At 44.7% G+C, this 14,910-nt stretch overlaps 1 protein-coding gene across 5 annotated transcripts in view; it reads right to left on the bottom strand.

Annotated features, from left to right (window-relative positions):
• The window catches only part of PLCB2 (phospholipase C beta 2), a 48,556-nt gene that overhangs the window by 21,337 nt on the left and 12,309 nt on the right, over positions 1 to 14,910 (bottom strand). For 3 of the 5 annotated variants that reach the window (XR_012043062.1, XR_012043063.1, XM_072865142.1), the window contains exons 4-15: positions 11,600 to 11,740; positions 10,762 to 10,841; positions 10,073 to 10,126; positions 7,478 to 7,553; positions 6,772 to 6,872; positions 5,915 to 6,081; positions 5,571 to 5,717; positions 5,093 to 5,250; positions 3,036 to 3,118; positions 2,553 to 2,637; positions 969 to 1,140; positions 17 to 114 (exon numbers count right to left, since the gene is read on the bottom strand). Coding sequence is in view for 3 of the 5 variants with exons in the window: in XM_072865142.1 (XP_072721243.1) it covers positions 17 to 114; positions 969 to 1,140; positions 2,553 to 2,637; positions 3,036 to 3,118; positions 5,093 to 5,250; positions 5,571 to 5,717; positions 5,915 to 6,081; positions 6,772 to 6,872; positions 7,478 to 7,553; positions 10,073 to 10,126; positions 10,762 to 10,841; positions 11,600 to 11,740 (1,362 nt within the window). In the remaining 2 variants the exon portion in view is untranslated. Of the gene's footprint in view, positions 1 to 16; positions 115 to 968; positions 1,141 to 2,552; positions 2,638 to 3,035; positions 3,119 to 5,092; positions 5,251 to 5,570; positions 5,718 to 5,914; positions 6,082 to 6,771; positions 6,873 to 7,477; positions 7,554 to 10,072; positions 10,127 to 10,761; positions 10,842 to 11,599; positions 11,741 to 12,173; positions 12,292 to 14,910 lie in introns of those variants that run through there. The other 2 variants (XM_072865143.1, XM_072865144.1) reach the window with 2 other exon arrangements.

Below are 14,910 nucleotides of genomic sequence, written 5' to 3'. Positions count from 1 at the left end.
ACAACAGTGACAGTACCTCATCTGACTGCATCTTTTTAATTTCCTCTTCATCCAGGTTTCCAAGATGTTCATCTTCTTCCTCTGGTTCCTCTTCAGCCACATCACCTGCCCAGACTAAGCACACACAGCCCACATCAGTAGTACATATCCGTAGCACACTGAGACAAGACATTGCAGATTGCGAGCAATGGAGAGCTCTGCAAAACCTCACAATCAAGTCATGCAGGAGCAGTAAGTGGAAGATCATACAATTTTACTAGCCAAATCCAAATATGAACTAGCACACTCTGGACTGGCACACTCAAGAGACGAAATCATTCCTCCTGCAGGCTTCCCTCATACCCCAAGAGCGACAATCACAATGTTTTCCCCACTAAGGTTGTACACATTCATGGGAATAAATGTCCATTCCTAGGTACTCTGTAATGGCGCTCACCTTGTCTTCACATGACTTCATATGCTCCTACCGTGACAGGGACTAAAAATTCACTGTCCTACCATAGGTTTCCTGAGCCCAAGAGGTGACAGCCTTGAGACTGGAAGAAGGGAGGAGAGCGGGGCTGAAGGTTCTATAAACCTTCAAGAACCTCAGGGTGAAGAACTAGGCCATGGTGAATTTGTGGTTAGCAGAGAGCTACAAGCAGTAAAAAATTATCCACCATTCCATCAAACCAACAGCCAGTGTGTATCAATGAATTACCAACTCATGCAGCCATATACCTCAGAGTAGGCAGACGAGTTGACTGATGGGCAGGGCATAAGTTGATTGTCTCTTTTGGTTGGAATGAAGTGTTTGAAAATATTCTGAAGATTTAATTTCTCTTCCAAGCTTATGCTGCTTCTTGAGATAACTGAATTAATGACTAGTACTGGCTTGCCTCAGGCTAGTATTGGGTGATTTGGAAGGTCTCTAGTGGGCCAGACTTGCTCATCTAGCTGTACTAGTCCCATTTTCCCTTCAGACATACCAGTATCTTCAGCATCCATAGGGGTTGGCTGCTCCATGATTTCTGGTTCCACATTCCTCCCTTTCTTCAAAGAGTTCTGCCTCTTCCCAGATATAGATTGCTTCTTTTTGTTCTTAATCAAGATTTTCCCTAAGAGATCCTTAGGACTTGGCAGAGGAACTCCTGGCTTCAGCTGCAACAGATAAACTTCATACTGAATTTCCATCACAAAGACAGAATTCAAACACTCATCTCTCCTGTCCCTCCCAGTACCATTCCTCTGGCCATTTACAGGTGCATGGACACATCTCGCACCCACTGTATACTTTAATTTCTCCATCTGCCAGCATATTCCACTATATCTACGCAGATTTTTTTTCTGAGACTTCACCTTTGGTTTCAGACCAGCATTTTGCACCTCTCAGCCCTCTCATGTTCTGCTGCCTGCACATGCCATGCTGTTCCCAGCTACCTATCCTGCACCACAGCTAAAATAAACATCTACATGGCCTGAAGGCACCCCCACACCTCTGGCTTTCACATTCCCACCTAGTTCTCTCATTGTCCCAGCCTCAGTCCTAGATCAGCACTCAGGCCATATTTAAACACTCTGCCGGCAGCAGATTTGAAAAAAAAATCCCAGAGTAGGTGGCTCAAGACAAGGATGTGTGACTCAGACTGTGCTTCTAGATCTACACTCCCTGTACAGATAGCAACAGGCCTATTAATAATTTAGCTAATACCCTGAACTGTTTCACCCCACACCCCCCTGTTTCTCCCTATTGCCTGGACAAGGACATGGGTCTGGACAGTGGGCAACTGCTGATTTGCTCACTGCTTCTTTTCAGCTCTTCTTTTGATCTCAGTGCTTTAAAATAGATGGTTGGGGTAGGATTCTCAGCTCCCCTCTCCACTACGTATCCCAAGGAACTGCCTCATGCTTTGCAGAACACAGGCATTGCCCGTTATTCGTAAATCAGTGTCCATTCGCAAGGCAGCTGAAGTAGCAATGTGCATGGGGATCACCAAAATGTCACTGTGTCCACAAAAATACATGCTTGTACAAGTAAGCTGATGATTAGGGTCAAGCAGATCAGGAGCTTTACTCAGCTATTCCGAGCACAAAGCTGTGCATGTCACTGACCTGCCCATCTATGCCTGGAAGGGAATATTTCCAGGTTGGAAGCAGGAATTGAGAAGCATTGGTAGGAAGAGCCTGAAATACTACTAAGCCCTTGTTCCTGTTTCTTTCCAAAGCAAGTGCTGCTGGCAGACAGATTTGAAACAGTACCGTGTACAAAAATACACTGGCTCATCTTGGTACAGCTGGTATGACTTGGCTACTTAGAGATCAGTTTCCAAAGTCACTCAAGTCACAGAGTGTTAAATAAGAGCAGAGTCAGGCAAGTACGGAAAACCTCTGCGACTGAGAGGTCTTCCGTCCACTTACTATGTTGCTCACCCCCATGAACCAGGCTTATTTATCCACAGCATTGCCTTCTCTTTCACTGTCCTTGTATCTGTTGTGGCATTTCCTAGCACCAGGAGTGACCAATTTTTTCAGAAAGACCTCTCCACTAGTCTCCTTCCCCAGCTTCCACTTACTGGGTATTTTTCCAGCGGTTCTGTCAGCAGCATATCTCCAAATATGGTTCGGCAGTACTCAGCCATCTTCGCCTGCTGCTTGGGCCTAAGGAACAAAGAGATCAAGCAGGACTGAACAGGAAAACAGATGCCCAAATCCAGAGCCTAGCATGAACAACCATCTTGAGATCCATGTACTCTACCCACAAAACCGCCTCTTGCCTTCACTCAGACAGCTATGCAGATCTTGAAGTCCCTTCCCAGGCCAACTCCCATTTGTTCATACTCTGCCATCCTGAGCTAAAAGGCTGCACAATTGTAGTCACTCTCACTCTGCAGCTTATGGCTCATCTTTCAGCTCTGACCCACCTCCAGTTGCTTCAGAAATCTCAATCAATGTTTCATTTCAGCTCAGGCACTCACTTAAAACCCAGCAGCCCTTGCCTGTGTACTTTCTGCTCTGGACAACAGAGAACACAATTCTCCCGATCACTAGATACTCACGAGTCCACATGGTTCTCAAAGGACAGGATGACAGGGTAGAGAGATGTTTTAAAAGCACTTTCTGCAATGGCCTCAATGGCATCCTAAATGAGAGGCAATGGTCAGAGAAAAGATCAGCGCTCATTAATAACAGAGACATGCAGCTGACCTCCCACTGAACAGACTCCAAACTGATCACTGTCAGGAGCTTCTCTTTAAAGTAACTAAACTTCTCCCAGTAAGAAGGTGAGAAGTGTTATCTTTTTCATACCCGCCCGGATTTCCAGCTCCAGAGGATACAACATGCAGCTAAACTCAATAGCTTGCATAAAAAATGAACCTGAAGGTGTGTAAGAATGAGTCTTTACTTTTGTTACATAGTTCAGTGTATACGTAAATGAATGTGAAAGGGTCTTGCCAGAGAGGCAAGCCACTGCCACATGCACTTTGAATTGGTAGAGAAAGGTGTATGCAGCACCAGATTAAACTGCTTCAAACCCTATTTACACTTACTTCTCAACCTGCCCAATTTTCTATCATTTCACCTGCTTATAAAATCCTTCTGTCTAGCGGCAGAGAAAACTGGAATGTTCAGTAACCAGCACTGCTGACATTTCAAATGCAAATACCATGGAAACGTTCTCAGCATTAATGATGTAAGAAAAAATAATCACATTCTCCCCAAGCCCCTGTTAAACTACCACAAGCTTTCCGTTTTCTTTTCTGGTGCTGCTAATTGACATGGCAAAGAAGTGTTATTTGCTCCCTTGCACTTACAAAGTGCACCTCCCCTACTCCCCCCCAAAATCCTGGTTCAGCCATGATCTTAGCACTGAGGGAGGCTGCCACAGCTGCTCCTGCATGGACCACTTGGACTTGCTATCACAGAAACCTGCAAGGTTCAGAGGAGGAGAAGCTACAGAAAAAGCTACTAAAAGGCCACAGGCAATGGTAGAAAAGGGAGAGAGGTGTGGAGGGAAAGATCTACGTATTACGTAAAACTAAAACCTGGGCACATGCTGCGTTAACAGGTTATAATTTCCTTGAGGTACAGTCCCATGCTTTAGCAGAACTCTGCAATTACAGCAGCTACAGCTGTCATTATTTCTCCTATCTGTCGTGAACTGCTGTGCAAAAAGCAGCAGTGGTACTACAGGATTTGAGAAATTACTGACACTGAATATGACAATACCTCTGATCTTAAGGATTGGGTTCCCCCCTCCCCCCCAAATATTTTAGTAATAGTTAAGTGTGGGAACTGGGGGGAAGACACGGAATAAGAATAAATGGCTTTAAAAAGAATATAAAGTGCCTCTGCCTGTTGGCAGCAGCTGTGTAAAGGAGTGCAGAAAAAATAAGTGTGATGCATTGATTTTTAACCTGCAAGCTGTTTGTAACTTCTGTGGTTAAATGCCCTATATTTCTAAGGGAGAAGTAGGCTTTGCACTGTGCTTCTGAAGCCTGGGAGCTGAATCCTCAGGAAAGCCATCTGCCCAGCATGCTAGAGGGCAGTTGCTCCACTGAACACATTCCACACACTCATGTAATTAGAAAATAATTGAAACCTATTCCTCCAAAGCACCACCGTGTGAGGCTGTAAGCCACAGAAACCTGCTGTAGACCAGTTAGAAGATAAACTCATTTTAACTGTTTGTTTTCTAAAAGCCATCTTGTTTCTCTGACATGCATCTATCCATAAATCCACCATCCTCATGCAACTTTCTGTCCATACGTCCATCTTGCTACACAGCCCTGGGTATGCAGGCACATCTACTCAACCATCTCTCCATCACTTCTACCTGACTGCCCGCATTTCCTTCATTCATTCATCTTCATCCAGCTAACAACTTCTCTTCTGGTCCTCCCACTCCAAAAATGTACACAAACTCCAACCTATTGCATATTTCTTCATCTTTCATTCTACCTACACATTCATTCACTTGTCATCTTGCCATCAATCTTTTCCTCTCAGACATCTTTGCCCTCCATTTGACAGTTCCCTCAGCCAGCCTCCTCAAACAGAGATCAGTCTAAAACCAACCAGGGGAAAGCATGTATGGGGAAAACTCTTCCCATACCTTGAAGAGGATCTCAGTTGTCATGGTGAACCCATGAGTGATGATCGGCTCCTCATCCGGGGGACGGCCCTTCCAGCAATCCAGCTCCACGCAGCGGCAGCCAGCCAGCAGCGTCTGGCGATACATTTCAGGAGACGAGATACCAGAAAACTGACCAGCTAGAGGAGAGCAGAAGGAGGGAGGCTTGACATTAGCTATTCACGTGGGACAGTTTCTGCATAAACTGGAGCAACAGAACACTCTGCCATCCTTGAGCAGGTGTACGTGGCAGACTGACAAGATGTTTTTGGTTACAGGGTGACATTTCTTCTTCTCACACAGCATTTAAGTGCCAGGCCCCTCAGAGTGCATCACAGCCCTCAGCCCTCCAAACTTCAGTGCAGATACATCTGCTTGACTGATTCTCAGTATCATTTATCCATCCCTGGTGGTGGTACATACGCGTTGGAGCTGAGGCAGACTCTGGAACTGCCCGTACCTGTTAAATATGTGTTGTGTGATGAATTGATGAAGTAGTGTGAGAGCGGCTGGGTCATGTCCTGGTACAGCACCAATTTGTCCAGTGCTATCACATTGTTCTCAGGGCCACAGAGAAACCAGACCATCCCCTCTGGAGACAACTGCCCTACATGGAAAACAAAGCTGTTAATAATACTGAAACAAAATGGTTCTGGCACCTCCTTGCCAGGGCATTGCAATACAGGGGCTTCTGAGAACCAGGCTGATTGGTCCCCTGGGAAATTCAAGGTAGCAGAAGGTGTGAGATCCTCTGCTATTTTCCACCACCTCTATAGCAAGACTTTTGGGCTGAACAAGACTCACCTCTCTGGATGTTAATCCCACTGGGCTCATACTTCTCTATCAGGCTCTGCACCTGCTCAGGTTTGGCCGGTGGGAAAAGGATGTCATTGAGGCGAGAGTCTCGCTGCTTCTTGTTGATAAACTTTGCCAAGTGCTCTTTGGTCATGTAGGGCTTTGCTTTTAAATGGCTAAGGTGAGAGAATTACAGAGGAGCAGAGGTAAGGCCTGTGTATTACCCAGAAAACCTTTTCACAAAAGAGAGATTGGTCCTTCCTCAGGTTAGCAATGCATGTCTGCCTCCCTGGGCCCACAAATTTCTGTTTTGTCTACATTTCTTCCTGTAAATGATGCTTCCCACGGTGGCCTTTCTTCTTCTCATTAATTCAATACTGTGAAGAGGTTGTGCTGAGGGGAGCACAAAGCGTATTTTGAGCCTCTGACTCGAACTCTAAAGGGACCTGAATTTCAGAGCACACTGAATTGCTTGCCCTGTGAAAACAAGTCTGTTTAAGAAGTCACAGATTTAGCACAGGTCACTGGCTATTTGTGAGGATCTATGGTTCTCACACTGTACATGGCCTTGTTTGGGGCTAGCCACAAGCAGTATCACATTAGCATGATCCAGTGTTGACCTGGAATCAGCCCTCCTGATGGTGAGAGTTAAGAGTCCCGGCGGCACAGTGAGGTCTCATCCTTTTTATTCAGGCTGTGAATGAAAGTGTGAAGTGCACTGGCACTGTTTTGTGACCTGGGTTCCTGCTCTTCTAAGGCTTGAGACCAGACAAACCACATAGCATAAAATCCCCTCACCCCTCCCTTTTCATCTGTCTTTTGCCACAAGAGATCAAGTTCTCTGCTGTGACTTGAGGGAAACTTACTGTGAGGTAAATATCTCATCAATCTCAGGCCGTGGACACAGATTCATGAGGAAAGTTTTATACACTGTCTCAGGGAAATCCTCTGGGTTGATGGCATCATTCTGAGAATGCAATAAAGACATGTCAGTATCACAAACCCAGGACAGCTTTCACCTCTCCATTAAAACCCACAGTCCAGCACTTGTTTGTGACAATGCAAGTAAGTGACTGGAACATCTGGCAAGGTGTTTAGGAAAGAACAGATGGACTGGAGAAGTGCCATAACGCCCTATTTCAGAACGGACAGTTATTTGAACTGTCCCTTGGTGCCTCTTGTGTGACAGTATAAAGCTAAAGCTTGATGCAGTGGTAGGAGCTGTCAGAGGCCTGGATTGTACTCTGCGGGTTGGTAAAAGCGCCAAGATTAACCGTCAGATCTGTTTCTTCAAAGACCAGAGAGTGAAACAGGCAGAAGGGAACGTGCTGCTTCTTGTGCCACACAGTGCAAGTGACAGAGTTCCAAGTGTTACTGCAATACAAACAGTAAGAATTGATCGTAGCAGGCTTGCAGTTAAGGCATGGCAGCTAGTGGTAAGGAAAAGGTTTCACAGCAACTACAAACATCTGGGCTGATGATTTTTTCATAGCCAAGGGCATCACAGTTAGGGTAGGCAAAAAGATTATTCTCAAACTAGTGAGACCTTTGGCTACCTAGCAAAACCCTTACCTTGCCCTTTGGAAGATGACAAGCGCTTAATGCTGCTTCCACCCTTTTCCTGTCTGCAGGAAACATCTGAAAAATACTGACCAGACAGGGAAAAAAGAAATCACCACAATGTAACAGGAGCGCAGACAGAAAGCCTGGGTTTGGGTGGCTGGGAGCCACAGAGTGCAAGGCACTCAAAATGCACAATGAAGGAGACTGACAAGAAGACTGTAAACACGAACCAGAGAAGAAAAACAGTGCTTCTCCAAGGGAGCAGCTGATGTACCAAGTCTTATAAACCTACAGTGGATTTTTTGACTGCTGCCTTAATATGGAAGTTCTGTATTTCTGCTATGGACTCTGTAAGAGCCCTGTCACTAAACTGCATCAGCTTACTCTCAAAATCCCTTTTTACTGTCCTTCCCCTGCCCCTCTTGGAGGTGTCCCCTGTGGAAGCGGGCCTCATGCCACAAATTCCCCAGGACACTTCCCCGACAAGACACTATCCCGTGCAGTAGCTGGCATTAGCAAGGAATAACTTAGTAGTTAAGACAACATTCAAAAAAAGCAAACAAATATTGTGCACATTTGCTGCTTTGAAAGAAGGCAAAATTTTCTGGAACCAAAGGCTTTCCATGAATTCAAGGAACAAACTCATTACACAGGCAAAGAAGCTGGTATACTACATGATGGAAGCACAAGTCTGCTGCTGCAGAAACCAAAGCTCACCTCCAATTTAGGAAGCTGGGTACTGGTCTGCAGGGCAGGATTCACTTGGTCAAGCCTTCAGCTTAAAGCAGCCTCTTTGCTGCTCTAACAGTAACTGAACTCTCCCTACTTTCAGAATATCCCAGTCAGTAGCAATGAGGTCTCCTCCGCGGATAAATTTAGATGTCAGCTCTATGAAGCTCCTGGCATCACAGGTGCTCACAGCCAAAAAGGGGAACAAAAAGTGCCAAATGTGTTGACAGGTGGAAAAGTGCTCGGTGGGAGCTGCAGCAGGCTTATGCAAACTCAGTGCATATTGGTTCCCAAGCTGCCCTTTGCAAAGCAAAGACTGCAGCACCCGTATTATGATTCAAAAGGGATTTAAATGCAGTTTTGAAAGCCTTACATGTACCTGCACCTGGAGATACTGAATACTTTCATAAATCTGGCTCTTAATCTGGACTATTTAATGGTCTAATGCTTTACACAGTAAAGCATTTTGACCACTCTGCAAGAAAGACAGACCAGGGCATTGGAGAGAGCTACAGTCTGTACCAGATATATTTCTTCTAGCTTATTTCAGAAGAATAAGCTGTTTTCTCTCTGCAGTAATGCTACCTTGCTTGCATTTTAAAGATCAATCCAAAGTACTCTTCCCTAGTGTGAGTTATTCATTAAAGACCTATACATTTTTAAAAGCCCTTTGATGAATACACTGGTTTCTGACAGAATGAAATTCTGCTGGCTGGTGGTTTAGAAAACAAACAACAAAAAATGTTTATTGTTGAATAACAATCAACCATCCAGGAGCCCATTTAGCCAGCACAGACTTAATCTAGAATCGTTATGCAATATAACACGCAGTAGGTAGCATATTTATTACAGGTGATTAGCGCTTGCCTCGTGATGCTATAACAGAGCATAAACCTAGAAGCAGAGTGGTTCAAAACTTCCCAGTGAATACCCACAAATGCACTATCTACAGGTCCTTGTTCTTAAAAAAAACATAATTTATGCACCCAAAAGGGAATTCAACATGGCAGTGCAGCCTTTTGTCGCTCATTCATGAGCTGAATTAACACGGAGGAGCCACAGGATCAGCCATGGAGTGATTTTACTAGGGAAGACACTGAGTGGCACAAAATAAATTCTAGATTTATGCCATGCAGTGCAGGGGAGAAGTAACGGGCTGGTCTTTGCTTCAGCAAAGCAGCCTTGGCTTATTCTAATGGCAGTCCTACCCTGATGCACAAAGCCAGCCCTGGGGACAGCGGAGTGCAAATCTCCACTGTTCTGTACCTGAACCAGCATTAACATTGGCCCAGAGGTCTGCCCTCAAAGGCTGTTTCCCTCTCATGCACATCCAGAGTAAAGACGGAGGGCAGCGGAATCACACCAGTGGAGAACAGCTGTAGTGGTCACACATGAAGAAAGGAGACAAGCAAAAGCAATGGGCCCCTGCTTCAGGCTAGCTGGGGAGTCAAGCAAAAAGTTCTCCAAATACAGAACTCCTCATATGAAAGGTAAAATGAGTCCTACGCCTCATCCACCTTTCAACGCAGGTTTGCAAAACTATCTGTGATCAGAATTTTACTGAAGTTGCTTGGTTTTGTTGATTATTTCTTGGCAACAGCCAGGATAAAATCCATGGCTGTTGAAGGCAATTTCTTGCTGTATATGAAGGCCAAAAAAGGTCTCCTCTCCAGATCCAAATTATGTCCCAGGCCCTTCCTTGGGAGGAACCTAGGTGCAGCAAGAGTCCTTTCATGGCCTGAATCCAGAGAGAACAATCTCTACCTCTTAGGTGCAGAAAGAGCAGGCAGCTGAAGCCATTGGGCAACCATCCTCTTACCAGCTGCCTGCCTTTAGTCTGACTGAACACACAATAAAACAAATATCCATACTCACTTCCTGACAGGAATCTTCCCCTCTGCATTAAGCTGCATCTTCAGCTTCACCAGGCTGTGGGAAAAAAAAAAAAGATTATGAAAATGCACTTGTACAATCTTAGAAGTCCTATTAAGTAAGGAGAAAAAAAATATGCAATTGGGAAAACAATCTAACAGTTAACTGAAAATCATGGTCTTGCAGACCATCAGCTTAACCTCACACAGAACCTGTTCCTGCTTCTTGGGAAAGAGAAACAGGCAAATTGTAAGAGCTTAGATATCAGAAAGATTCCTCTGAAATGTAAGATATAGATACAAGATAATGATATCTCCTATTATTTAGTGTTCCTCAGCAATCCCAGGTTGCCAGCCAAACAGTATTACAGAGCAAAGAAAAAGAGGCAGTGCTTTGTTGGGGTGAATGCTGTGACTGCGGTGGGAGACACATTTGAGGCTCAGAATTTCAGTTTGTCTAATACCATGTGTGCATTTGACTGGCCCAAGCACTTCTGTGCCAGTCAGTTGTCATGCAACATACGGCCCAACTACCAACCCCCGACCTGTGCCTTGGGGCTCCTGAGCTGACACAGGACTTGTTTTGGAGTCTGCCAAAGGACCTGGATGCTAAGAAGCCTTTTCTTTCTAATACAGACAGAAAGGGCAATACATGAATGTTTCAGAGAACAACGTTTGTCAGAAATCACTTACATTTTCTCTAGGAAGGTGTACCGAGAAGCGTTGTATGTGAGGGGATTCCGAACGATGGCCATAATATCCTCAGCCCAGCTCTGGGAACAAACACACACACAAGGCAGAGGCAGTTGGGCATTATGGAAGTGCACCAAGAAGTACACAGCAACAAACATAGAAAGGGCACAGAACCATCGAATGATTTGGTTTGGAAGGGACCTTTAAAGATCACCTAGTCCAACCCCCCTGCCATGGGCAGGGACAGCCTTCCCTAGACCAGGTTGCTCAAGCCCCATCCAACCTGACCTTGAACACTTCCAGTGATGGGGCATCCACAGCTTCTCTGGGCAACCTGTTCCAGTGTCTCACCATCCCCACAGTAAAAAATTTCTTCCTTACATCCACTCTAAATCCACCCTTTTTCAGTTTAAAACCGTTACCCCTTGTCCTGTCACTACAGGCTTTGGTAAAAAGGCCTCTCCCAATACTGCTGGGCTCCAAATCCCAACAACTGTGCCCTGGGCTTGGCTGTATTACCTTCCTACTGCCTACATATACTAGCAGCTGAAACTTTTCCACTGAGTCTTCTCAGCTGCCCGTTTATCCATACAAAGCATATGAAGGACAAAAATGACATACTAAATTTCTTCTACTGGTTTTTCTCCATGCAGGGCAGAAGTTTCTAGAACTATGGAGGTACCACACCTTACTGGAACATAAACCTGCTTGTTTATAACCTTGCCAGTAACATCGACAGGGTTCAGGTTCCCTGTCTTCCCTTCTCCTTTCCTGCTCCCCACTTAATGTCCCAATACTTAGTGTTTCCCAGTGCTTCCTTGCCCTCAGGACCTGGTACCTTGCCAACATTCTCCTTGTAGGACACAAAGTTATGGAAAGTGAGGTCCACCATGTCAGGGCCAGATACAATAGTCAGAGTCTTAAGCAGGAAGGTGCTGTGAGGGTAATCCAAGTTAAAAACCTCTCGGAGCTTCTGGCACTGCAAAAGAAACAGAACAGATGGGGATGAACGGAGAATGAAAAGGCAAACTGTCCCTGAAAAAAACAGGACCCAATCCAAATATTGACCCAAATTCACAGCAAGCTTTTCAAGGGTTGCAAAATTGTTTAATGTGATCTTCCTTTCCTTGGCTTTCCTCATTTTTCATCTTCATTCTGGAGCCTGCATTACCTGGATCCTCCATGGAACAAAACATTGTGACTAACATCACTGCACAAACATGCTGTTTTGGTCTGAAAAAGTCAAAGTTGGAGACTGCTATTAAAGAAATTCCTTCTGAAACTTCAGCCTGAACTTGCAGACAAGCAGAGGAGTATTTGGCCTGCTCATACCAGAGGTGCATAACCAGGTTATTGCAGACAGCCATTTGTCAAAACACACACTAAGAAAGTCTTTTAGATTAGTGTGGTACCTTTTGCTGCAACCTCCCTCCAGCACAAGAAAGATGTTGTTTGGGGCCCAGAAGGCCCACCAGCTTTAGACCTGGTCACTGGAGAGATGGGATCTCTCCTCCATGTCACATCTTCTGCTAGTTGTCAGTTGCTAAGTGTTTTTTTGCATAGCAATTGCAGTATCCTACAGCAATGGCTCACCAGAGATTTGTTTTGTTAAGTATAAGGCTCATCTGATTAGTCATACTTGGATTTCATCACCATATGAAAGTATTTATAGAATCCCTTTAAATTATTTAGCATTTTCTGCATTCCTACGTAAGGCGTCACTAAGCTAAGGTATCCTGGAGCTGTACTGACAGTCGCTATTTATAACAAAAGGATAAAATTTCCAGGTGCTGGAATAAGGCACAGCAATTAATTATCTAAAGCGTAGGATAAATCCATACCAAAGCAGACAGGGAGGCTGTCAGAGCACCTGCTCCTTCAGAAACTACGGGTGAGATTCATCGTCTGGGATTGTTAGCAGAGCAGGTCAGACTCCAAAGTTTAACTGGAGCTGGAATCTGAGTTCTCACTCTATGCACAAACCTACAGTTAGACATATGGCTGAGTTACTGCGTTTCAACAAGTTAAAACATCAGTAACACCTTAACACATTAGATAATCTCATCAACTTCAGCAAAAGGTTTTAGCTAAATGGCTTCACCTTTGTGTTTGCTATAAGCTTACAGCACATACAAAGTCAGCTGATGAAGTTCAGCTCAGGTTTAGTGACTTGTTAAGCTGCTACTAACTGGACAACGTCTGAATCTTTGCAAGTTGAAGAAAGTGAACTCCCCGATCTTAGACTTCCATGGACCTCAATTTAGCCCAAACCAACTATAAACCCCTAAATGCAACCACCTGTTTGCATCCCATCGGGATTCAAATGGAAGCAACTCCATTTCTGCCACAAACTTTCTCTTTTCATTTGGACTGTAATAGCAGAAACTCCAAAACAGCTCAGCTTCAGGCATTCTTACTTATCTGCACCATGTCACACACAGAACTGCATATATATTTTATAAGGAACTCTGCAGATTTTTTCCACTGCATTTTTCCAAATTTCTGGAGCATTTGCAATTTTGACACATCTGCAGCAAACCAGCATCTTTAGGAAAAACAGGATGGCCTGGATTATAACTCAGGATCATCTGACTGCTGTCTCTCACTTCATAAAAGCAACTCTCTGCAGGGGTAACTCTGAAACCTGTATAATCCCAGAGCATTTGGAGGGAAAGAAGGGGGAAAGCAGTCAGCCACCCAGAAGGTTTGCCTATTTTCTAATAGTTAGGGAATTTCTAAAATGCCTCATTTTTGCTTTGTGAGCAATTTTCCTTTGCAGAAGTGAGCAGCACCCACATACCCACACCTCCTTTCCACGCTCATAGCAACTTCTTGATGGAGCTTAACTTTTCATTACGAGTGTCAAAAGTGTTAGGATTTTAACTTCAAATTTAACTTCATCTTGCAAACCCACTGGCATTTGTTCAGCTTCCTTACCTCTAGTGTTGTAAATTATATGAAGCTAAGACAATAGAGAACTTGTGGTTTATGATGAACTCATTTCCTGTATTTGTTACAAATCGGCTCCTCCCAGCCCTTCCTTCTCTGCAAGCTGGTGTCGCTTGGCTCTCCAGCAGACATTTCTGTTCACACTAAGTCCCTCGCAAGCTGAATGCTGCATCAGAGCTTCTGCCTTTATCTAGCTGTGCTCCGCCAGACAAACCTGACGCATGCCGTGTTTGGTAATGGCCTGATATCTGATCACCTTCTCGGAACAAGAAGTTGACCGTTAGCCTTAGCCTGTGCAGCTTTTTATATGCCATGCCCTTTATCAGCATTAACTTACGACGTCTCCTAACACCTCAGTGAAGTTGATAGCTTCATTTTATGAGAAGCAAACTGCAGCGGGGAGAGGAAAGGATGATCTTGTTAGGGATCTAAATTGGGTCACATTTTCCCAGCGACTGACTTCCTGCCTGGCCTTAAGCGAGTCACTCACTCACTTTGTGCTGCCTACTTTACATGGGGATTATCTCCCTCACGGAATAAATGCAGTGATGTTGGCTGAATGCAATGCTGAATGAAGACGATGAGAGAGGACCAGTGTGTCCAAGAGCACTGAGCCTGATGCCACGTCTTGGCTCTTTCATAACCCATGCTCCTTTAGCACCTTATGCTGCAGCTTCACTATGTAATTACTTAGCGTCACATTGCAGGTGGCCATAAAGGAAAAACAGGAATTGCTACATGAAAAGCAGGACAACCATATTAGCCATGCAAATCAGAGGAAGGGACACATGCTTAGCAAATCCACTTAAAAAACCCCCAAACAAACAGAAAACAACCCACCGACAGAGCGGTTGAAATACAGATTCAGCCTGCATTTCACTTGCCACCCTCCTGATTTCCCTAAAATCCTCATCTGTACAAACCAGATTCACAGTCCAGAGAAGAGCAAATTCTCATGCAAATATAAACAAAGAGCCAGGCCTAATGCAAGAAGAGACAGAGAGACACAGTCCTTTCTCTACTTGAAATGGGGTACAGCTGCATGATAGCCGGGATTTGCCATAGCTGCATGCGCTCACTGCACTCTGACAATTTTGTATCTTCATGAAACGCACTACATGATGCAGTGCTTGTGGTATTAGAGCACAGGATGTGACAAAAAATCTTCTCTTTTGGAGAAGAAAGGTCTTGTTTCATTGC

The sequence above is a fragment of the Ciconia boyciana genome, chromosome 6 (assembly GCF_034638445.1).
Source record: "Ciconia boyciana chromosome 6, ASM3463844v1, whole genome shotgun sequence".
NCBI lineage: Eukaryota > Metazoa > Chordata > Aves > Ciconiiformes > Ciconiidae > Ciconia > Ciconia boyciana.
The sequence above is the reverse complement of the archived record's forward strand: the minus strand, read 5'-3'. Positions and strand labels throughout refer to the sequence as shown.